This window comes from Strongylocentrotus purpuratus, unplaced genomic scaffold (assembly GCF_000002235.5).
Source record: "Strongylocentrotus purpuratus isolate Spur 01 unplaced genomic scaffold, Spur_5.0 spur5_scaffold_9, whole genome shotgun sequence".
NCBI classification, from domain to species: domain Eukaryota; kingdom Metazoa; phylum Echinodermata; class Echinoidea; order Camarodonta; family Strongylocentrotidae; genus Strongylocentrotus; species Strongylocentrotus purpuratus.
In genome coordinates, this window is record NW_022145615.1 from 16,790,820 (window position 1) to 16,815,937 (window position 25,118).

At 39.0% G+C, this 25,118-nt stretch overlaps 2 protein-coding genes across 5 annotated transcripts in view; both read left to right on the top strand.

The window, feature by feature from the left end:
- The first annotated feature begins 9,731 nt into the window (after positions 1-9,731).
- LOC588810 (ADP-dependent glucokinase) lies at positions 9,732-19,190 on the top strand. The gene is made up of 6 exons (XM_788475.4): positions 9,732-10,085; positions 10,868-11,096; positions 11,813-11,878; positions 12,961-13,192; positions 14,242-14,426; positions 15,500-19,190. Exons 1-6 carry the CDS (start codon positions 9,901-9,903, stop codon positions 16,091-16,093), a joined length of 1,491 nt encoding a protein of 496 aa, XP_793568.3. The 5' UTR covers positions 9,732-9,900; the 3' UTR covers positions 16,094-19,190.
- Positions 19,191-23,198: 4,008 nt separating this feature from the next.
- The window catches only part of LOC100893413 (dynein intermediate chain 2, ciliary), a 31,110-nt gene continuing 29,190 nt past the window's right edge, over positions 23,199-25,118 (top strand). For all 4 annotated transcript variants that reach the window (XR_004062556.1, XM_030977457.1, XM_030977458.1 and 1 more), the window contains exons 1-2: positions 23,199-23,330; positions 24,800-24,883. Coding sequence is in view for 3 of the 4 variants with exons in the window: in XM_030977457.1 (XP_030833317.1) it covers positions 23,301-23,330; positions 24,800-24,883 (114 nt within the window). In the remaining variant the exon portion in view is untranslated. The remainder of the gene's footprint in view (positions 23,331-24,799; positions 24,884-25,118) is intronic.

A 25,118-nucleotide genomic window follows, 5' to 3' on the forward strand; every position in this document is an offset into this window, starting at 1 on the left:
CAATGACGCATGCCAACAACTATATTGCCTGTAACCGCCGAACACTAATGCACTGAATATACATTTATCTACCCCAAGTTCATGATACAAAGTTAATTCACGGTTACAAAAATTATATTTTTATTCTTCTCGAAATCCACATACTACAGTTCGTATGATTTGAAGAAGGTTGTGATGACGAAGCCTATTTAAAACAAAACAAGTTCATTTTGGTGAGTTTTGATTTGTGAGGACTGCAATAAGAACGGGTACATTATGAATTCACGGTGAAAAAATGATGAATTTTCAATAATCGATTACAGTTAGTAGTATGTTATGAATATTCATGGCAATGCATGATCTTTGTAAACATAGTCCTTATCCACAGAACTGAAAAATATTTGGTCTTGTGTTTAGTATTAACCAAAAAAAGGTGTTCATACAGGGATTGCCCGAAAGTAATATTTATTCAAAATCAATGTTTACCGACTGATTTCTCAACTCTGATTCTTATTTTTAAAAATTTAACGATATAGATGCTAGGCCTAGGCTGGATTGAACGTGCTGTACGTAAAAGACGGTTGTGAAAAAATGTAGCGTATCCACCCGGATGACGAACCTCATTGTGTCCCTCTAATAGACCGGATAAGTACTAGAATTTGACCCGGCGCCGGAAACGTCTGTTTGAAAACCTCAATTTGTATTCTTTCATCAATATTCGTCTTCAAACATATTTGTTTTGAATATCCTTGAAGAAATGTGTTTTAAATGACATCCTCTTTCACATCATTAAGCTCCCAAGACTTTATAGAGGCTTTAAGCTCCTGTAAACTAGTCGCTCCGTGCGTTGGCATAAGATCTAGCCAGCTGTATGCTCCTCGCTCGAGCTAACTATAGCTAGCTGCAGTAATGTTTCGCCGAATTCATATAACTTTTCACAATATTCAGGGGTTTGAGCGTCTTCCAAAGTAGGGGAGGGGGGGGGCACCAAAAAAAAACACTTTCTGGAGAAAAAGGGGCACCTTCAAAGGAAACCTCAAAGCGAAAATATACTGTTTTCATATACATTTATCTATACCCTACATTATGATTACATTATCAGGGATGATTTCAATATTTATTTCTCACTTTACATGGTCATACTTGGCAGTTGCATGTGATGGTCTAAATATAAATGTTCAAGCAAGCGAAGCGAGCGAGAACACACTCTAAGATTTGCGAGGTCGTAGTGCGAAAAACGTCATCTTATAAAGAGGACAAAACACAAATCCTGATGAGTTTTGAGCACAATCTAATGAAGAAAGACGTAACAGAATAAAGGAGTATAATCATTCAATTATAAAGGCAAGCGAGCTTTAGGCAAAATTAAAGAAAAAAGGGCTCTAAGTCGCTGTAAATTAGGGTTGCATGTTATGGAGAAAAGAAAAGTATGCCCTTATTGAAAGGGAAAGGGATGTTTTAGAAAAGACAAGGTATACACGGGTCGAAGTAAAAAGGGCAATTATCAATATTGAAAATGGCGCACTTCTTGTACCTGAAAAAGGATTCTCAGCCTGCATGCTCTCAACAGAGATGAGGAAAGGCATTTGTGAGAATTGAAATGGGGCATCTGTTTAAGGGAAAGAGCACCTATCAGATTTTAATAGGGGTATTTACCAAATGTAAAAAGGGGCATTTTGTAAAGGGGAAGGAGCTCATATAAAAGAATAAAAGGGGCACTTATCAGAGGTGAAAAGGGGAATTTCTCGCGCCTGAAAAGAGGCCATTACCAGAGATGAAAAGGGGCACTTATGAGAATGGAAAAAGTTCCACCTACAGCTGGGCGACAAACTCCCATCGAATAATACACGTCATCAAAAGTTACGCGCTATAATTGCTTTACACCTGAACAAACTGGAGGATAACAGAGCAGAAAACTGTCACCTAGATGTAATTCCACGGTAATTATTATTCGAAATCTTTTTGCACCTGTACATTAAATAGTACAAATTGTATGTCACTCAGGTGCGTCTCGCTTCTAAACCCTGAAGTAGACGATGTACGCATGACTACAATATACATCTAAACCGATCTTCATGATGTACAAACCATGCACATGATCTTTAAACGTCTTTAAACAGATAATCTGGTACCGTAATTCCATTTAATTCAAATTTTGTGGAATGTCATTTTTTCCCCCAAAATTTCAAAGGGGTTTACGTGTTGTAAGGAAGAGGAATTTGGTAGAGTAGGATACAAGCATGTTCATGGATGCAGCACAATCTGATTCATGGAAATACCTCTTTCCTAATATTTGAATCGGAACTAATTTTCATTTCATCAAATTGAATTGTTTTTACTTATTAACATGCACAGATCCATACACTAGTAGTGAATATTTTGTATATATATATACCAACACTCAATGTTCACATTATAGATAAACTATGATATCCATCCTTTATCAATTGATCTTTCTGTCTCTTTCTCTCTCTCTCTCTCTCTCTCTCTCTCTCTCTCTTTCTCTTTCTCTCTTTCTCTCTCTCTCACTCTCTCCCTCTTTCTCACTCGCTTCCTATACCAACACTCAATGTTCACATTATAGATAAACTATGATATCCATCCTTTATCAATTGATCTTTCTGTCTCTCTCTCTCTCTCTCTCTCTCTCTCTCTTTCTCTTTCTCTCTTTCTCTCTCTCACTCTTTCCCTCTTTCTCACTCGCTTCCTATACCAACACTCAATGTTCACATTATAGATAAACTATGATATCCATCCTTTATCAATTGATCTTTCTGTCTCTCTTTCTGTCTCTGTCTCTCTCTCTCTCTATCTCTTTCTATTTTTCTTTCTCTCTCTCTCTCTCTCTCTCTCTCTCTCTCTCTCTCACTCTCTCCCTCAAAATTCTCACTCGCTTCCTGGCTTTCCTTTCCTCTGGTTTCTGTTTGTTTATTTGTTTGCTAAGTTATAATAAGGCAAGTTGACTATCTTTACGCTTCGGACAGTAATAGTCTTAATACATTTACGGAAGATATAATGTAAACAAACAAGTACAAGAAAAGAAAAAAAATTATTCCATAATTTATTAATTGCCAAATATATCATCAGATAACATTTATTTTCCTTTACGATCTGTTTTGTTAGATTTTGATTACCAACTATCCGGTATTTCATAAATAATAATTGTTTTGCTCCGAAACCTATCAATGATTTGTGCTTTTTCTGATTACCAGTATGCTTGACGTCATCTGATAACTCACTACCTTTCATTGTTTGGCACATTTCGGTTTTCCTAAAAGTTTTTAATATTGCGTTTTGGTGGTTTCATTTTTTTTTTCCATCCATGACTTCATTCATACTTTTTTTGTTCAGGATATTTTTCGTTTTACTAGTGGTTTCGCATTTTTTTCCCAGTTGTTTGTTTGTTTAGTTGATTTTTTGAATATTTTTAATGTTAATAAACATGACGGTATTGTTTGTCTATCATGATTATTGCTGGTAAGAGTGATTTCATTTAGTTATTGGGAAACCCCCGACATAGCTCATACATTTGTTTCATGAGCCAAATGATAATTATAACGTGAGATGCTAGGGCCCAAGATCTTACAGATGCTTCTAAGGTTTGCTGACATAGGCTGCTCTTTAACACATAGATGTGAAGAGCTATTACAGATGCTAGCATTGCAAGCATCACAAGAAATAGGGGTGCATGGCTTCTAGTAATCTTGATCCTTGGTGGTGACAGTTCTGTCACTTCAATGTTCTCCTCAATATCAAGGCCGACTGTACTTACATTTTTATTATTGTTGTTGTTATTATTAATGTTATTGTCTTTATTGTTATCATTGACCCAGTCTAGATAAACATTGGATTGAAATGGAGGATCAACTATCCAGGAGTTATAATGCCAAGGAGTTGAGCATTCTTTATAGATGTATTTTTCGGTACGGTATATACCCCCTGGTAGTTCCTCTGGCAGGGATTCTGTGAAGGTTGAACTCACAGATGTGCTCGACTCTGAAGATCTGGGAAGACTGAGGTCAGGAGAACCCTCGGAGACTTCTTCTTTGACCATGGTAGGTTCATTGGCCAATGTTGAGATCTCCTTTGTGACCATATTGTTTTGGCTTGTCATCGACAAGGTGTCCTCTGTGATCGTTGGATGCAAGGTGATGGAATAACCCATTTCTTGGTGTCACTTAGATCATGGCCGAGGGCAGGCGCGTACACAGGGGGGGGGGGGGGGGTTTGGGGGGTTAAACCCCCCCCTTTAGTAAATTTTTGTGTGTAAACCCCCCCTAAATTTCCCTAAACCCCCCCCCCCCCCCCTTTTGGATTCCCCATGACCGACCTCAAAAAGATGACCTTACCCCCCCCCCCCCAACGGAGCAAAATGTCAAATTTTCAAATTTCGAAACCAAAAAAAAAAAAAAAAAGTGTCCGCTTACCCCCCCCCCCCCGCCCCCCCCCCCCCCCCCCCCCCCACTGAGCGACTTTTCGGCCGGCGCGATTTTCAAATTTTCGGGAGCAAAATATTTTGGGCCATATTTAAAACCCCCCCCCCCCCCTTGAAAAAATCCTGCGTACGCCCCTGGCCGAGGGTATGACCACTAAAGCGACGATTATTTCCTCGTCGTTGACGTCTGTTGTGACCACGGAATGGCGTCGCCAAGATCTTGACGAACACAAACGCGAGTACGCCAGAAGAGACTGCCACTCCCGCCCCCCCCCCCCACTCAGTGTTATTTAGGGTACGCATAATTGTGCTTGTTCCCTCTTTTTGAAAGCACCCCCTATCTGAGGACTGCCAACAATTCCGAACCCCCCTTTCGCGGGCTTTCCGTTGGCTTTTCCTGCCTTGGAGACCCCCCTAAATCATTAAAGATACTCAATGTACCCCCCTGAATTTGGAATTTCTCAGGAGTCCAAAGAGATGAGAGAGAAAAAGAAAAAACACCCCCTTTTTAAAGAAATCTCCGGGTGAAAAGTTAATACACCCCTTTTTTTTTTTTACAATTCTCAGGCCGGACTTTGTCGCACGAAAAGTACCCTTTTACCGGACATTTTGGTAACACGCGTGGGGTCCGTCCGTTCTCGGAGTTGGGGGGGGGGGGGCTGGGCTGCCACTATGACATTTGCAGTGGTAATGAGAATGTCCAATACGTTCATTACCACTGCAGTAGCGAACTCTGAGTAATCCAGGTTGATGTAAAGGGTAAAACCGAAACTCAGAAGTCCTGCCAGACATAGCGACAGCCAAATGAGACATCCGCGTTCGATTAGATTTTGTGCGGAAGTTTTGATGGGACGAGGGGTAAGGGGATATACCACTTTGGAATCTCCTGAAGGTGTGATCGCAATAGTACTAGATTTGGTGACCGTCTGGTGATCAAGATTGCGGGTCTTGATTGTCAAAGGTATCAGGTATTTAAAAAGAATAAAACAAATATTTCCACTGAGATCATGAAAGACCATTACATAATATTATTCGTTTATGCTGTACATACATGTTAATAGATTGTATGAATGATAATATTGAAAATCTATTTCTGTTTTAATAAGAGACCTACCGATTTTCTGTGAACGAAATAATTGTTGCTGACTTCATTTCGGGCTATTTTCCACATAAATCTAATTCAAATTTGTTTCTTATATCGACAAAAGCGTAAGAACAATCGTGTATTTTACATCACATGGTTAAAGGTAAACTAATCATGCCGATAACTCAATAAATTGTGCTCACCTCAATTGAGACGCGGCGCTCTCACTCCATTCTGAATATTGAGAAGATGTACGATGGTATGTATCAAGACACGTGATCCTCATCTCAACCAATGAGAGCCGACTTTGTCTGGTGGGGAGGGGTAGGTCAAGGGCAGTTGTTCCAGATCGGGGTTGAACTCAACCCTGTAAATATCAGACGGAGAGGGGGGTCAGTTCAGAATTGGGAGAACAACCTTATCTAAAATTTATTCTGATTATAAACTCAACAACTGCACCTGCATTTCAAAACCGCCATCATGCCATCAAAACAAATTACTTCATTAATTTGTTTCTTACTTTTTTGTTATCTATATATTTACTTATTTATCTATTCTTTCATTTAAAATGTATTTATAATTGTCATTATCACTATAATTGTCATTATTATTATCATACTCGTTGTTCTTATTATCATTATTATTATTTTTATCGTAGTTTTATCACCATCATCATCATTAACATCATGATCAGGCACGTAGCCACGAGGGGGGGGGGGGGGGGGGGGTGGGGGCACGTGCCCCCCAAAAATTCCAGGATCGGTTGAACTTTTTTAGACCCCCCTTTTTTTTGTTTTACCTCGATCGCTTACATGTATGTGCCCCCTTCCCCCCCCCCAAAAAAAAAAAACATCAAACTCTGGCTACGTGCCCGTTGAAAAGGCGCGCTTATTATAAAGAAAAGGGGCACCTATCAGATTTTGATAGTGGTAATTATTTTGGGTGAAAAGGGGGCATTTATGAGAAGGAAAAGGGGTACGTATCAAAATAAAATAGGCACTTAACAAAGAAGAAAATGAGCATTCAACAGGAGGGGAAGTATTATTACAAAGGAAAAGGGGCACTTGTCAAAGTAAAACGTGTACCTGTAAGATTTGAATAAGGATAATTATCAGAGGTGAAGGAGACACTTCTCATAGGAAAGGGGGCACTTACCAGATATAAAAAGGGCACTTATGAGAATGGAAAAGTGAAACTTTTTGCAAAGGAAAAGGGGGCACTTATCAAATTAAAATATAGGGGCCTTTATCAGAGGTGAAAATGGACAATCATCGGAAAGTGGAGGGGATCTTATGAACAAAAAAGGTGGTGCCCTTTTTAAAAGGAAAAATGGCACTAATGAGAATGGAAAAGAAGCACTAATTATAAAGGAAAAGTGGTATTTGTAGAGGTAAAAAAAAATGGCCAATTATCGGTGGTGAACATGTATGGGAAGGGAAAAGGGCTCTTACTAAAAAGGAAAATCGGCACTAATTAGAAGAAAAAGGTCAAATTTGAAAAAGGAAAATCGGCACTTCTCTTACCTGAAAATTAAAGGGGCACTTACCAGATGGGAAAGGGTCTTGCCCTGTGTAAGAGGGGGCACTTTTAGCAGCCGACCCTGTAATTACGTTTTGGCTCTTAATATCTCATCACATCTATTCTACACGATGGGTGGCGCGGAGCCAGATATGCTGTCTATTCAACAACGACATAATAATTCTGAAAGGTATTGATTTCAATGTTTTACTTTTGAGTTTTGCGATGACAAAGTCGGTACTGTTATTCAAATGAGGCAGCACTAGCTTTTTGATCACATTTCGGCACAAAAATTGTGGCCAATACCAATCATAATACTTTAACAACTTTTGTTTCTTCCTTCTTCCTTTCTTTGTCCTTTTCAAAATAATAAAGAGGAACAAAAAACAAACACGATAGTATAAGCAAATTGAATATGATTGCCAACCTCTTCCACGAGTCCCGACAATACAAACCTACTCCAAATCCAAGCTCGTGGGAGACAGTGAGCATGGGATGACAATAAATTATGCTTTATACAATACTTCATTTCAACGAGATTAATTAGTGGCGTACTGAACGAAAACTTTTTTCTTGTAGGGGGGGCGCAATCTTTGCGAGGGAGCGTAGCGACCGAGCGGGGGAGGTGTGGGCCCCTCCTGCGGTAGGGAGCTTTGCATTTTTCGACTTGAAAATGTGCAATCTAGGGCATACCTAAGAAGGAAATTTTGACTTGTCAAGTCAAAATTTCAATGACGACATGCAGGGGCGTCGCTAGACCTTTTTCAGTGGGGGGGGGGGGGGGTATAGAGGCTACTGATTACCGAAAAAAGTAGTCACCAATTACCGATAAATATATTAATGCCATTGTCCTAATGTCTACAAAATTAACGCTTTAAGCCAGGAGCGCGGAAGCTTTGACATATCATTAAATTATTAGAGAAAGAAGACGATTCGTTGTACCGTTCCCGACTCTTTATCCTATAGTCTGAATTCAGTTCCCCCTCTCACGCGAAGTGCGAAAGCTTTGACGTTTCATTAAATTATAAGAGAAAAAATACGATTCGTAAGCGTTTTCGACTCTTAATCCATGTCTGAATTCAGTTCCCCGCCCCCTCCCCCGCGAAGCGCGGAAGCTTTGACGATTCATTAAATAATTAGAGAATGAAGACGTTTCGTTGTACCGTTTTCGACTCTATTATTAATCCTTGTCTGAATTCAGTTCCCCCTCCCGCGCGAAGCGCGAAAGCCTGTCGTTTCATTAAGTTATTAGAGAAAGAGATTCGGTGTACCATTCTTGACTCTAAATCCTAGTCTGAATTCAGTTGCCCCCCCCCCTCTTGCGCGAAGTGCGGAAGTTTGACGTTTTATTAAATCATTAGAGAAAGAAGACGATTCGTTGTACTGTTTTCGCGGAAGCTTTGACGTTTCATTAAATCATTAGAGAAAGAAGACGATTCGTTGTACCGTTTTCGACTCTGAATCCTTGTCTGAATTCAGTTTCCTCTCTCCCACGCGAAGCGCAGAAGATTTGACGTTTTATTAAATCGTTAGGGAAAGCGTGGAAGCTTTCTCAATTCATTAAACTATTAGAGAAAGCGTGGAAGCTTTCGATTCATAAATTAGAGAAAGAAGACGATTCGCACGAAGCGCAGAAGCCTGCCGTTTCATTAAATTATTAGAGAAAGAAGACGATTCGTTGAACCGTTCTCGACTCTTAATCTTTGTCTAAATTCAGTTTTCCCCCTCCCGCGTGAAGCGTGAAAGCCTGTCGTTTCATTAAGTTATAAGAGAAAGAGATTCTTTGTACCGTTCTCGACTCTAAATCCTAGTCTGAATTCAGTTCCCCCCCCCCCCTCCCGCGCGAAGCGCGGAAGCTTTGACGTTTTATTTAATCATTAGAGAAGAAGACGATTCGTTGTACCGTTTTCGACTCTGCATCCTTGTCTGAATTTAGTTTCCCCCTCCCACGCGAAGCGCGGAAGCTTTGACGTTTTATTCAATCATTAGAGAAAGCGCAGAAGCTAATTTCTCCGAGACGATCCATTAAACTATTAAAGAAAGAAGACAATTCGCACGAAGCGCGGACTCTAGTTTCATTAAATTAATAAAAGAAAGGAGACGATTAGTTATAAAGTTTTCGACTTTTAATCCTTGTCTGAATTCAGTTTCCCCCCTGCCGCGCGAAGCGCAAAAACCTGTCGTGTCAATAAGTTATTAGAGAAAGAGATTCGTTGTACCGTTCTCGACTCTAAATCCTAGTCTGAATTCAGTTACCCCCCCTCCCGCGCGAAGCGCTGAAGCTTTGACGTTTTATAAAATCATTAGAGAAAGAAGACGATTCGTTGTACTATTTTCGACTCTGAATCCTTGTCTGAATTCAGTTTCCCCCTCCCACGCGAAGCGCGGAAGCTTCGACGTTTTATTAAATCATTAGAGAAAGAAGACGATCATCGTTACTGTTTTCGACTCTTAATCCTTGTCTGAATTCAGTTTTCCCCTCCTGCTTGAGGTTCATTAAATCATTAGAGAAAGAAGACGATTCGCTGTACCGTTCTCGACTATTAATCCTTGTCTGAAATCAGTTTCCCCCTCCCGCGCAAAGCGCGAAAGCTTTGACATTTCATTAAATTATTAGAAGATCGACGATTCGTTGTACCGTTCTTGTCGTATTGTCTGTATTTTCAACGATACCATAGTCGGAATCGTCGCATTTCTTTGCCGAGTTAACTCTAAGGCCGAGCCGCCAGCGCTACCCCGCTAGGTGTCGGTGAGCCGCTGCTGGTTTTTATCTTCACACGCATAGCCACGTATTGCACGGTCGGCGGGTTCGCTTTGGATGTGGAGTCGGCGGCTAACTTGAATGATAGAGAATCATCATCGTTGAAGACTCAATATTTCCATCATGTTTTCTAATACGTTTGTCATTGGTGTTGTTCTTATTGCAGTTTCTTTGTACTATTCTGTGCATTTCAATCATGATAGAAGTGCAATATCTGTGGAGTCACAAATCGCAATAGCTTGGGGAAATGTCATTGCTGCCGGTTTCTCATTGCATGGACTCCGAAACAAGTCAAGAATCGCTGTCGGGTTTGTAAAACATTCCTTCTGTTTTTTTCTAATTCAGCATATGCATAGGGCCTAATGCTTAATTAGCTCTGCAACTTGCAAGGAAAGCCTGAGAAAAAAGTGTTTTGGGAGGATGCAGTCTGCAGTGCAGAGGACCTTTTTCAAAATGTAGTGAAGAGTAGGTAGGCCCTAGGCCTATAGAGATCTAGGTCTAAACTCCAGGGATCTCCGCCGCAGAAGGCGGGGGAGGAGCTCCCTGGAGTTAGAGTAGGCCTACACCGAAAGCTTCAGTCTCTGATATCTATAATCTAGATCTGGATGTGTACGATGCAGGTAAATGCATCGGTAGAGACGGGGCGCGGGGGTAAATAAAGGCTCTAGTTTAGAGCACCTATAATTAAGAACATGCTATTCATGATGTATTTACAGTAGTGCCACAAGGGAGAAGGCACTTACGAGAAGAAAAACAAATTATATTTTATGTGACTAAATCTAGATCTATGTCACAATCCACTGACCAAACTGCCAATTTAAGACTTCGTGATCCCATAGACTATTTCAAACATTCATAATTTTCTTATTATATTGGTCCAATTTATTTCAAACTCTCACCATTTTGTTTATAAAATCTTGATAATATTGTTCTGCTCTCATACAAATGAACTTATTACAAGGGTTGGATTGCCCTCTTAATTAGTTCTAAATTCATCTAAGATGTTTATACAAATGCAAAACAAATTCATAATTTGATCATAGATTCATAGATCTACATGTGCTTATATTTTCCTTTTCCTGTTTTCCAGAGTCAATGTAAATACAGACCTAATAGTCTCTGGAACAGCAGTTTTGAAGAAACTTGGAATAGACTCTTCAGGTCAAGCCATTGATAATGCAGTTATTGAATCTTTGGAGGAGCTGGAGCAAACTTTCGCATTTTCTCTCAAAAACGGTGCAGCCATTGAGAGAATATTTTCAAGGAGTGAAGACTTTGAGAAGGTAGTACAGGCAGCAGATAGCCTGGATGAAAAACAGGTAAATAATTATCTAGGCCCCCCTTAGGCATTACACAAAGATTAGCAAGTGATGTAAACTTTATTTTTGCAATGGATTGCATTGATCACTCTTTACAATCAATCGCAAAAATCAATTGTACAATCAATGACTAAGTTTTTTGTTATACATGTAGGGCCCCATCTGATAATGGCATTGATCTACATACGGTAATCAAATAAAATTATGAATGTGATGGTCACTGCTATTGACAAATATTTATTGAAATCATAGAGAAATTTGTAAACAGTAAATACATATTTACAGATGTACAGATACTATGAAGCTTTTCATCTTGTACTCATCCCATTTTAGTTTGTATTGTTTGATTTCAGGTTTCTGTTCATTCTTGCATTTTATTCCAATGATTACATGTCCATATTTTAGGCCAAATTCTTTCAAATTTGTTTAACATTCAGCAGGAACTTTTGACTCTCTTTCAAAACAGAAGAAAAAAATACTGAAAGTAAAATTGATGTCTATTGAATAGACTTCACAAGTCATTTTGCTAAAGCATAGATTATGTATATGTAATACAGGTTGAATCTAACAAAAATAAAAGACAAATGTTATATATAGCAAGGTAAAGACATTTCGTGCAATAATGATGCAGTAATTCAGCCCAACCAGTGGTTTATTCTATTATTATTTTTATTTTATTCCATATATGTATCCTTTTCTGATTGCTGTTTCTTCAGTACTTTGTTGGTGGGAATGCTGCACTGGCAGGACTCAAAATGGCTGACACATGGAAAGGACTAGAGGTGAGAACCACTTCGCATATAACTCCTTTTTTTGGGGTTGTACAACACATGCTCAGGATTCAAATTACTCCACGGTCAATAGCCTACACTGACTGAAGTCTACTCTTAACTTCAACAACCCTCTACCAAACTGTTGAAACACTTGAAAAACTTGACTTAAAAACCCAATTCTACCAAATCCTAACCCTAACCCTATATTTTTGATGAGATATATAGCCTGAGCAACTGTCACTGGAGCATATGTTGAATTGCCCTTCATTAATTCCTCTTTAGTTTCAATTTGAAAGGTCCAATAAGATATGGATCTGAAAGTTGGTTAATGAAAGACTTTTTTCTGATTTCTGTTAACTCCTATAATTTATAAATGGATTAGCAATCCAGTGCTAAATGATCTGGATTAAAACATATATGAAAGTGCACAAAAAATTGTTAAAATTTGAACGTGTTTGAGGTTTGGTTATTATCTCGATACCTTAACTAACATATCGTCTGTTTGGAGCCAGAAGGGCATTAACTCATATACTTCTTGTCCCAAGTAGACGATATGGTCTCTTGGTCACTCATGTGATCATTAACAAATTTTCTTCCAGGAGTAGATTTAGCATTTTAATTCATAAGATTTAAAGATAAAGTTGAGTTCTGGTCATGCAATTGCATTGTGAAAGAAACAGTGTGGAATCAATCAGAAAAAGTTAATCATGTAGCATATAAGTATTGGTGTGTACTTCAAGGTTCTGGAGTCATCAAAATGATCAGAAATTTGGCCCAGTTTTGGTAAAGTAACAAGCACTGTACACAGAAAGATGTATATGGGACTACGCAAACATGTGGCATAAAAATTGGGCCTTATATTTAAGCTGTTACTTGTCATATTTAGAATATGAAGTCATTTGAAGAGCCATGCTTTTCAGGGAACATTTTTCCTCTGATGTTCTTCCACACTTGCATAATAACAATAATAACGCTTCAAATTATTTTTCACCTCTCCCCAGAACTGAACCTTCTCCTTAAGTTTAATAAAGAATCTGATTACTCATGGTATTTATCTTGGTTTCTCTTGGAATTCTCCTTTTGCTCGACAGGTGCTGCTCATTGGCCCTTGTGGTCCTCGAGTTCGAGCACTCCTCCCTCCAAACATCATTGTCCCAAAGCCAAGTTACAAGGAAACGGATGAAGTTCATCTCATCATGGAGTTCAAACGCAATGAGAGGTGGGGCGACTACGAGGCAAAGGTCGCGACACGGTTCATCTCATCTTACGATGTCTCCAATACGGAGATGAGTGCCCTCTCAGAGTTCTCAAGGAGTGTGACAGGTGAGATCTACCTGGATGAGGATTATAAAGAAGACACTGTACATTTAGGAATATCATTCAACAAAGACATACCAAAACTTCATTCCCGAATTCAGGCAAGCAGTCACAGTTCACATATGCCCTAATTTTATTCCTTTACTCCCCAGTTGGTAGCTTCATTGTTTGGTTTTAGCTTTCTAGTTTATGAATGTGAAACAGAACAGAATAAGAACTTAAGTTAGGGTTCAGAGTTTGAACATATTTTAGGGAGATCAATATGCATAGTGTTAGGAATCTTATAAGTATTTGTGAATATGTTAATGTTTTTGCACGTGCAGTAAGATTTTGGTGAATGGGAGAAAAAGAATGTACACCAAGCATGCTAATGTTGACACATTTTATGTTCAAGTTTTTCTTGTTGTGATTTTTGTTGGTTGGGATGAGAGGGGTTAATAGATAAGTATCTAGATAAGTATGTGAAAGTTTGCCATAATAGCTCCAACCCATTCCTTTTTTTGAAGAATCATTTCTATGTGGATACATTCTGACTACTGTAATTAGCCTTAGATTCTTCTCTTTTTGTGATTTCTTTTTGGGGTAAAATATATTAAAAATACATTGTATTCCTAATTTTGCTTCAATTTATTTTTAATTTTTGCTGAGGAAATTTGGCAGCTAGACCATGACACTGGAGACTCCTTCCCATGTAAATTTAAGATTAGGATATTCAGTGCTCTAGTCTTTCTTTTATTCTCCAGATGAATTGCCATGTGAGTCTTGGGATGCTATTAAAGGCATCGTTTAACAAAGCCAACTCTGAGATGTATGGCCATACGTTTTATCAGCGTCTGTAATATGGTGTAATATCGAAGCCCCAAACAATTACACTTCAAAATGATCATGAAGTACCTCAAAAAAATAAAAGCCTTTGAGTGGCCGGTTTTACCATACTGGTACTCATTTTTCCCAATACACTGTAGTGTACGGTTTTTGAAATTTTGAATTCCAATTGTAAATATCTGTTCACATTCGCTAACGTTACTTCCTCTCTATGTTGTTCATCGAACAAGACTTTTCACCAGATGCTGTATTTTTCTCTGGCCTTCATCTGCTGGATGGCCAGCCAGGAGTGAAGAAAGAAGAGAAGATGGCTGCTCTTAATCAAGAGTTGTCTCGTCTGCCATCAGACCTACCTGTTCATCTAGAGCTGGCTAGCATGGCAGATCCTGAGTTGATCAAAGGCATATATACACAGGTCAGTAGTGTGATGGGAATATAAAGGGATCATACTGTCTGTTAGAGTCAGAGGGACGTTAATTCAATTATTACAAGTTAATACCCTTCTTGCTTTTAAAGGTATAGACCAGTTCTGGTCATGCGGTTGCATTGTGAAATCGATCAGAAAAGGTTGATCATCTAGCATCTAAGTATTGGTGTGTACTGCAAGGTTCTGGAATCATCAAAATGATCAGAAATTTGGCCCGGTCTTGGTAAAGTTTCAAGCACTGTACACAGAAAGATGTATATGGGACTACGCGATATCTATCCAGGCTGGATAGATATGATAATTTACCAAATATATCAATTAGTAGGCGGTTTCCTGGCAAAATTTGTATCACCACATATTAGTCAAAACATATTCTTTCACATGATTGGTAATGAGAGCTTCCATTTCATTTTTTTTGAGAGGGGGGCGTTTCCAAAACTGGTCTTAACCTTTAACATACAGTACTATCATTCAATCATGTTTAATTGCGAGATATTCCAACATTTGCTCCAGTGTCATTTTCTGCAGGCTTTATGAAATCAAATGAGGTAGTTGTCCAGGGGCTGATAATCAGGGTGCATGCAATGATGCAAGTATTCCTGATGTAATCAAAACAAAATCTGTGCTACATGTATTTGGAACAAATTGCCTGTTCAGGGCAAGAAGGGTGTTAACATGAAAGAATTCCCTTCTAGCTCCAAACAGACATACTGATAATCATTGTAGGCTCTACCTCTTAAGTTACTTTCATAATTCTATTTGCACCTTTAATACAATGATATCAATACATTCTGATTATAAAGAAGGAATATTTCACAATTTAAATAATTAAAGAAAGAAAATTGTTGATGTGTATGTGTGTGTGTCAAGAAAAAATGTGAAATATTTGAGGGGGCAAACTGATAAGAGTTTCTTTAGAATCATTCCAGGTTCTTGTTCATTAAGTATACATATTTGTGAATATTATCCTTTCATAAACCATAACTGATAACTACAAATGTGTATATGCAGTTTTTGCACAATCTATCCAATATTAACTGTGACCTTTCATTCTCTTTCAGGTTCTGTCATCAGTTCACTCCCTTGGCCTGAATGAGCAGGAGCTGAGCTTCATGTCATCTGTCAACTCCGGTCCTCACCCTGAGGTCTACATCAGGGATGGCTATCCAGAGGTGGGTGCTGTAGCTGATATCCTCTACTGGATCTTGACCTCTACGCAACAGGGTTCCTGGCTCACCAAGGCTGAACAGTCCAGCGCTGCAGGATGGTCCTCCACACTTACCAGGGTGCACTTCCACAGTCTTGCCTTTCACATTGTGGCTACGATGAATGGCACATGGATCAACAATGCTGCAGCTGTGTCGGCCGGAGCAAGGATCGCCGGACGGCAGGCTTGCGATGATGGCAGGATTGTGGACGAGAAAGTAGAACTACGTGTCCCACAAGCATTCGCCTTGTCTATCAACCATGCTCCCCTCAGGCATAGGATAGTCAGCGTTGATCCTCAAAACCCGGTTATATCATGGACAAGAGATAACATTCAATTTCATTTTACACCAGTTTTAGTTTGTAAAAATCCTGTGAAAACTGTTGGACTTGGGGATGCTATTTCATCGACAGGGTTCTTGTTTTCTCAGATGGTCTCATCAAGCTGATAAATGTGTACTTTTAGATGTAAATGCTATACTATAGAATAAACCATCTATCTTAAGAATGCTGAGAAGTTGCTAAATGACCAATGCAAAATATAAAAAGGAAATATCTTAGCTTCAGAGATCACATATAAGCTATTAGTACTGTAGCCTAACCGCCAAACCAAATGGAAGTTCGCTGAAACCGAACAGAACCAAACATTATTGTCATGTTCGACAGTTTGGTAAAATAAATAAACATGTTATGCAACAAATAGTTCATCAATTCATAAAGTGATACTGAAAACAAGTATAGGTTGTAGACCTACTTTTTAAAACATAAATTTCTTTGTTGTTAAATCAAAAAGTGACTTGTCACATGAATTTGCAACACCCCTGATTCATTTTGGTTTTAAAATTCTTCAGGACAACAGAGATAGTTACATTAGACCAAGAAGTTACTTGATTAGACTCAATAGATCAGGCCTTCTCAACTGGCGGCGCCCATAAGAAGTTGCACATGCACATGGTGGTGCAAATTTGCCATACAAGAACCAAACCTTTATTCACAAAAAATTCTTAACCTGGCTGAACCATATCGAAAATTATAGTTGAGTAACAACACTGAAAGCTATCAAATTGTGTACTTTAGAATAATTTAATTTGTCATGTACCCAGGAGAAGAGTTTGAACATACAGTTTTTTGTAATTTTTCAAAACTTATTGGTTTTAAATTAACAAGAATGCTGAACTGCTGAATTTTGTTTAGGATGAAAAATAGTTTTGTGAGGTCATTCTTTGTATGTCAGTTTTGAACATTTTTATATTAGAAATATCTCCTGAAAAGGATTGCTCTTCAAATCACCATAGTCAAACAATATTGTAATGGTTAAACATGGTAATGCATAGTTTTTTAATGAAAATGCAATATTTCTGCATTTAATCTCACACTTTTACTCAGCACAAGACACACTGCTGAAAAAATTCTTGCAACATTTAAACACCTGTAAATGGTAACAAATGTAGATAAATTTCTCTGGCTTTAACAATTTTTTAGTTGTGTCAATATAGATGGCAATATGTATATTTTGGCAGGATATATAGAAAATCTACTTTTTAATGAAAATTTATCATAAGTTATTAATAAGATTTTAGTTAAAAAAGAGTTGGACATAAAATTTGACAGCTTTTCTACTATTATTTTTTTCTTCAGATATAGAGCATATTAAAATCTTTAATTTTGCCATTGTGCTTCCAATTTCATGTAGATTCATCCCTACATCCATTTATACCAGGCACATTGTGATTATGTATTTTTGTGTGCAAGGGATTGTTGCCAAAGAGACCAACTTCTATAAAATACTAATCTTCAAGTTGTTCCCTCTTTTTGATTCCCTTAGGTGTACTGTACAATCTTCTATTTTGGGGTAACTTGTAATTGTGAATTAAAGATAAAACTGCATTGTAGTTATCAAAGTCATGGATTTGAAGATTGTTTTAGATCTCAGACCATGATGATCATAATAATAAAAAAACTGTCTTCCAAATAGCTTTGAACGCTTTGCAGGGACACATAATATTTTGATAATTGCTCAATCATGTATTACTTGATAAATTGTATGACATCATATATTGTATGTACATGTAAGCGTAATGCGGTTCACATTTCTGTCTTTTTATAACACAGACATAATTGCATACAAGCATTATGAGCAGCAAATATTTGCCATCCCCACTTTCCATTCAGTTCATTTATTTATGTTATCATGGTAACACACTGCAGCCTCAGCAGCTGTCTTTCAGAGAGTCCAGGACATTTATGTGTTTTAAAAAATGCTATGGTTTCTTGCATCGTACGTACGTGAACAATCCTTTGAGGAACATGTATATCCAATGATGAGGATTGAGGGCATTTCCACTGCAAGCAAAAACACAGGGTTTATCTCACATTTCAGGGTTTCATTTTGGGGAAGAATGATATAAACATAATCTTCTTCTTTTGTTTAATTATATAATGATGCACATCACCCATCTATTAAAGCAAGAGTTAAAATGTCTGAAATTATAGGAACACTTTCCTTTTCATTGTGAATAATCTATGTTGTCATTTATATACCTGTAATGTTTCAATGCATGTTTTTGAAAAGGCTGTTTATTTGTGCATGAAATATTCTGATTTCCTTTGCAAGGTAATGCAGTAGAATGAAAAGCTAGATAGGCTGAAATAAGCAATGCTACATGTATATTTGTGTGCAAATTTTACAGTTTGAATAATCGCTCCCTACTATTGCCTCAGTACTGTCCTCTTTTGGAAAGTATGACTAAGAGATATTTGCAGTTAAAAGCAAAAAAGAACTTGCTTTTTTTTTTTCTTCCTAGATATAGCAGAACATCGTTGATGGCCTTTGCGTTTTGAGGTAGTTTAGAAGGATAATATTTGCGATCTATTTTAAGTTGAAAATTATGATTTAGTTCTTGTATTTGATACAAATATATAGTGCCTTTGCATGAAAGGATTTTCTTTAAAAATTTTGTGCAATTTGTATTTAATAAGAAATATACATGTAACATCCTCATTATTGCTCTGTGTGTAAGAACACGTGAATCCCTCTCGTGCCATTTCTTTATGATGACTTTTTTTTAAAGTGTACTTCAGATGTCGTCGTGGGATTTTTAAGAATTAAGACTTTTTACAGTTTCGATAAAATGGCCCCAGAGAGTAACATTTTGGGCATGGTATATCTGTCCATGTTATTAGAACTAAGTGGTTATTTCTTAATGACCCTGTTATGAATTATATATCAACAGAAGGCGTATAAGACCTCTAGATTACAATAATATCAAATATATGCCATTTTAGAGTCCATCAAGAGGAGAAATAGCTCTCTGAAATCTCAAAATCTCAATTTTTGAAAATTGGTAGTTACCGGTAGTAACCTTATGACATCATCTTATGTGGAGTAGGCATATTCACAATGAATTACCGGTAATTAAGCATGGCTCATCGCCTCGGCTACATAGGCCAGCCGATCAGGTTTACATGTTAGGCCTAAAAAAAAAAAATGTTGTATTGCCCTTGAGACCTACCCAAGAATCTTGAAATCTACGGTCAGCTTTTTTTTTAAACCGTTTTTTAGGGGAAAAAAATATTAAAGCATTCAAAATTGAGAAATATCAGCCAAAAGACAGAGAGAGAAAAGAAAAAAAAAATCTGACCGACTGACCGACCGACCGACCCATGTTTTGGCACCTAAAGGGCAATACAACATCTTTTTTTTTAGGCCTTATGTCGCCACTGTAAACTGAGGCAAATTTGACCCCTGTTGACCCATAATTTGGAGGGGGAACTGAAAATTAGGTTTTAACTTCCGTGCAATAATGAAATGGAAAATGTGTTTTATTTGTTTAAATTTGTACTCCACGATCATTCATCTTTCCATTGATATTAACTTGTATTTAATTTGCTAAGGTCTAGAAGGATTATTAACTTTTTTTTATCTTTTTTTCTTTCTTCAATTGTCAGAATTCGAATTGCATACATAATGTGTTGCTTGGTAGGACAAACATTATGGTTTGCCCTTCCTAGCGAAATGAGATGTATGCAATATGCATTCTGACTACCTCGTATTGAAATTCAGTTATTTGTAACAGGTGAATGGAATAATTTGTACTTCACAAAGACATATGCATTAAATTTGGTTGCATTATGAAAATGACCTATTCGGACTAGATTTTTTATTATGGGTATACAGTCCGGGACTGTCCCACTGTATTGGATACTGGCTCATGTCATTCCTTTGCACATAAGTGGGGGCCTATTTCATTAACATCCATTCCTCACATTTTGGAAAGACTCTAACGATCCCTTACTCATATAATGTCATATCACATCACATCACAACACCCCAACAACATCAACAAAAACTTGGGGGCAGGGGAGGGGGCCCAGGCCCCCTGGATCCATGGAGATTCAAGGGGGCACATGCCCCCCCCCTCCCCCCGGTAAAAAAAGGGGGAGGGAGAAGGGGGAAAAGAAAAAGGAGGGAGAAAAGACAGAAAAGGGAAGAGAGAAAGAAGAAGAAAAGGGTAAAGGAGAAAAAGAAGAAAGAGGAGAAAAAAGGAGGGAAAGACGGAGTAGAGAAAGGGGGGGGGGGGGGGGGGAAGGAGAATAATGAGAAGGGAAAAGAAAGAAAGTGATTTTTTTTACCAGGAAAGGGGCGAGGGAGGCTGACTCCTTCCGTCCCTCCTTTTTGCCAGACCACAAAAAAAAAAAGAGAGGGAAAAAGGCGGGAAAGAGAATTTTTGTGACACATCGTCTTCTTTCTCTAATAATTTAATGAAACGTCAAAGCTTCCGCGCTTCGCACAGGAGGGGGGGGGGATGGGTACTGAGCTCAGACAAGGATTAAGAGTATAAATAAATGAAACGTTCAAGCTTCCACGCGGGGGGGGGGGGAGCTGAATTCAGACAAGGGTTTAAAAGTAATAATTAAAAAATACGTTAAAGTTTCCGCGCGGGAGGGGGGGGGGGGAAGTGAATTCAGACAAGGATTAAGAGTCCGAAACAGTACAACGAATCGTCTTCTTTCTCTAATAATTTAATAAAACGTCAAAGCTTCCGCGCTGGAGGGGAAAAAGGAATTCAGACAAGGATTAATAGTAGAGAACGGTTTAACGAATCGTCTTCTTTCTCTAATAATTTAATGAAACGTCAAAGCTTTCGCGCTGGAGGGGAAAACTGAATTCAGACAAGGAATCGTCTTCTTTCTCTAATAATTGAATGAAACGTCAAAACTTCTGCGCTTCGCGCGGGAGCGGCGAAACAAGAATTAAGAGTCGGGAACGGTAGAACGAATCGGCTTCTTTCTCTAATGATTTAATGAAGTGTCAGAGCTTCTGCGCTTTGCGCGGGAGAGGGATACTGAAAAATAAGTTAATTCCTGGCCCCGGGTTTATAGGGTTAAATTTGTAGACATTGGGACATTGGCATTCATATATTTATCGGTAATTGGTGGCTAGTTCTGTCGGTAATCAGTTGCCTCTACACGCCCCCCCCCCCAACAAAAAGGTCTAGCGTTGCCCCTGATAGCAACGCAGTTTATACACTCGAGATAATTTCTGGTGAAGTACCAAACAACCGGCTTTGTGCATTGTGCAGCAACGAAGCAACACCTTGCGACGTGACAGATCACTTTTCTCTAACTTCTAACCAATTGGTAGGCCTCGTTTTTTATCTCCAGGAAATACTGGTGGACATTAATGCGCAAATTGTGGTTCTCAAGTTGCAAACGATCCCTATTCTTGGAGGTTTTTTTGACCCCCTCCCAGACCTACCCCCGCTGGGTCACCCCGATCCCTTGACGCTGATGGCTCGCTCTGTCGCTTCGCTCCATCGTTTTTCATATATTTCACCCCACGCGATTTTGTGCCCCCCCCCCCCCTGGTAAAAAATTTCTGGATCCGCCACTGCCTGAGGTATAGTAGAGCCAGTAGATACATAGTAGTTAATATCACCACCCTTTCCTTTTCCTTTTTATTTCTTTTTTTTTGTGGGGGGAGGGGGGGGGGGGGGCAACTGTACGTCATGTAGTGCCAGACCAATTTCTGGTGTATAATTAAAAATAGATACGACATAAATAAAAAAAAAAACCTGATAAACACAGTATGCAAACTAATAACAATAATAATTAAATACAAATAAAAGGGAGGATGGGATTGAAGGCTTAAAGGTATTACAAAGTTTTGGTATCGGTTCATGAATTTGGTTCAAATTAACATACTGGAAGCATATGCGTTCCTACAATATTCATTGATCGTTGTCCCGGTTGAAATCGAGTCTAAAGTTATGAAATTATAAATAATAAACTCTTTATGTTGTATAGCTCCCTCTCAAGGTCAAGATTTCAATTTAGCTATGAAACAATGTTTCTTGACTAAAATCGACTGATTAGCTATTCCCGTTTGGAAATTATATATCACAACTACATATTCTGAAATTTTCACGGTCGCAGCTACCATTGTACGGCCGTAGGCGCTATTTGAAATTTATCGAAATTTACCGGGAGCACCGGTAAATTTTTATATTCAATTTTTCTCGAAAACAGAAGTGTGTTAGGGGTCAGTTTTTTTAGTGCTTATAATACATCCACAGGGTCATCAAAATTGTAAAAATTCACTCTCCACCCAATTTTCAAAAATTCCCAAAACTTTGTATTACCGTTAATGAAAAAGAAATTCTCAGGGTGTTAAAGGAACTCCGGCCGTTTGATGTAGTGACTTATCCATAAATTATTGTTCTTCAAAATTAAGTTTTCGCACACCTGCTGACCATTGTGTTTCATAATGTTCTTTTAAAGACCGTCAAAACTACTGGGCCAGAAGGGATTAGACCAAACAGCGAGGTCACTGACAGGTGGCTATCTCATTAACTCAGCTCTCAACTAACATAAGAAAAAGAGGCACCAACAGGCACCGATTGGGGAAGTCATAATGAGCAACTAGCTACAAGAAGGACAGTGGGGCTTTAAGTATTGCATGTATTTATCGTGGGCCATCGAGAAATCTGATGTTCGCCCAGTAGCTTTTTTGTTTTTCGATTTTCTTTGGTGAATTAAATATCTCAGCAGGGATATCATAAACCCATCCAGGCGCGTACGCAGGATTTTTTCAAGGGGGGGGGGGGGGGGGGGGGGGGGGGGGGTTAACATTTATAAATCGGGTCGAAAATTTCGCAACGACTCAGCCAGCCGCCGAATAAGCGGGGGGGGGGGGGGGGGGGGGGTAAGAGGTCACTTTTTTTTTTTTTTTTGTCCCAAAAAAAAATCGCAACGACTCAGCCGACCGCTGAATAAGCGGGGGGGGGGGGGGGGTGGTAAGAGGACACACACAAAAAAAATCCCAAGGGGGGGGTTTAGGGGGGTTATGGGGGGGTTTACACACAAAAAATACCAAAGGGGGGGTTACCCCCCTCCCCCTCCCCCCCCCCCCCCCCCCCCCCCCCCCCCCCCCCCCCCCTGTGTACGCGCCTGAACCCGTCCATTTCCCACACCACGCGCCGCGGTGCATGCAAGGAACTATTAGAAGTCTGCATTTTAGACTACTAATTGCTACAAGAAATTAGCGAGAGCGCATGCTCAGTTACCTTAACAACAGACGGCTTCCGTAGTCACTGAAGTCGTTGTGTGATCAATATTCCGAATATTTAGCAATCTCTAACTATTGCCTAGAGAGGAATGCCGGTAAAATCAATAAAGACCAAAGGGGTAATGTATTCATTGTTTTCTTAACTTTTATTTACAAATATTTATATGTACGAGAAAGATTGAAACTTCGTTTGATATGACCACTTTTGCGTCAGCAGCCATGCCATTGCCAATGCACAGCACGGGCAGCCGCCGTTGTTAGCGCGAAGGCTTCTCGCCTTGCCTGGAGCTGGAGCTGGAGAAAGAGTCTGATCTTGGCAACCTCGTACCTCCGGCATAACATTTCGACATAATCGCTATGGCTATGCCTATGGCTTGTCTCGGCACCCAGGCCATAAACCACACCCCACATAAGTATTAATTATTTTATAACTAGATCTAGATCTAGGCCTAGTCTAGAGTAAGGGCTCAAGGCTAGCTTGAATTTGAAATGGATGTTAACTTTGAAATGGGTGCAGGGTTCAATTCAGTGCACGTACTACGTTAGTACGTAGAAGTTTGCGCATTGAGTGGTGTAGATCTACTCGCTCTCATTGGCCGATCTGCTCGAGTGGCTTCGAATTTAAGTGAGAGAGGGCCTACTTATTTTAGCGTGCAACTAAGTTCAATGGCAAAGTCAATACGTAATATTCAGGGCTGTCAACTTTGGGGAACTGCTTCGAGTTCGAGGGAGATCGTATGCAATTTTTTTTTGGCTCAACAGGGAAGGGGGGTGTTGAGTAAAAACAAAAAAAACAAAAAACTTGAAGTACTCACTTCCGTTGAGCAAAAAAAATCCATACGATACGAGTACGCTGGTGCATTTTACACGTCTGGTGGGAGATTTTTCTTAAACCGGGAGATTGCGGGAGAGCAGGAGGAAGGGTGTGGTGGCGGGAATCTCCCGCTTCGAGCTGGTGGGACGACGGGAGAATGAGAGTGGTCGCGGGAGTGTTGACAGTCCTGAATATTACGTCGCACCACAAGATTTTGACACGTCCTGCTTTAAAGAGGTGACGCACTTTACATAACTGACGCACACACGGCATTGCAAACACATAAAATAGAAAAATCAACGACATCTCAGAATAAATTTCCAGTTTGTACCTTAAATATGGTGAAAATGAGAATTGTTTAAACTTTAAAAATAGGTACCGGTAAGTAAAACTTAAACTTAAGTGAAATACTTATGTGAAAAAATCATAACAAAAAGAGGGTTTGACTGAAATATCATAATTTTGGTATCGAAAAAAACAAAAATCGCAAGCTTGCTCGTCGCACAAATATCTAATAGCATTGAGTGAATGCAGAACAGCGATAGCCAATCTGAATGGCCCATGCCAACTTATAAAAATGAGGCTGAGATCAGATGAACGATCTGCGCATGTGTTAATTGTAAGCTAAAGTTCTACGTGCAGTGTGACGTCCATTTCTTGCTTTTAAAAGTAATTTTCTCCATTTAGACTATTTCATTTTTTCCATTTAAACTCTAGATCTATACTCTCTAGACTATTTAATTTTTTCACTTGATATTCTTTTTTATCTTACAGGGGTCCACCCAAGGCGGAAGCCAAGCAGGTGGAGCTAGTACCCTGAAGGTTAATAAAGCTAGAGCACCAGTCAAAGGCAAGAAGGTGAGTGTCTTAAGATATGTAAGAGAGATAGAGAGAGAGAGAGATAGAGAGGGAAAGAGAGAGAGAGAGACAGACATATAGACAAAGGGGAGGAGAGATGTGTTTTGAACAGCATATGAGCGGGTTTACTTTCCCTCCCCAAAGATTTTGGGGGAACTGGCACTTTCGACTGATTGTTTTCAAGGGTAAGAATGAAATGACTGTCTCTGTTGTATAGCGTTGAGGGAATGTTATT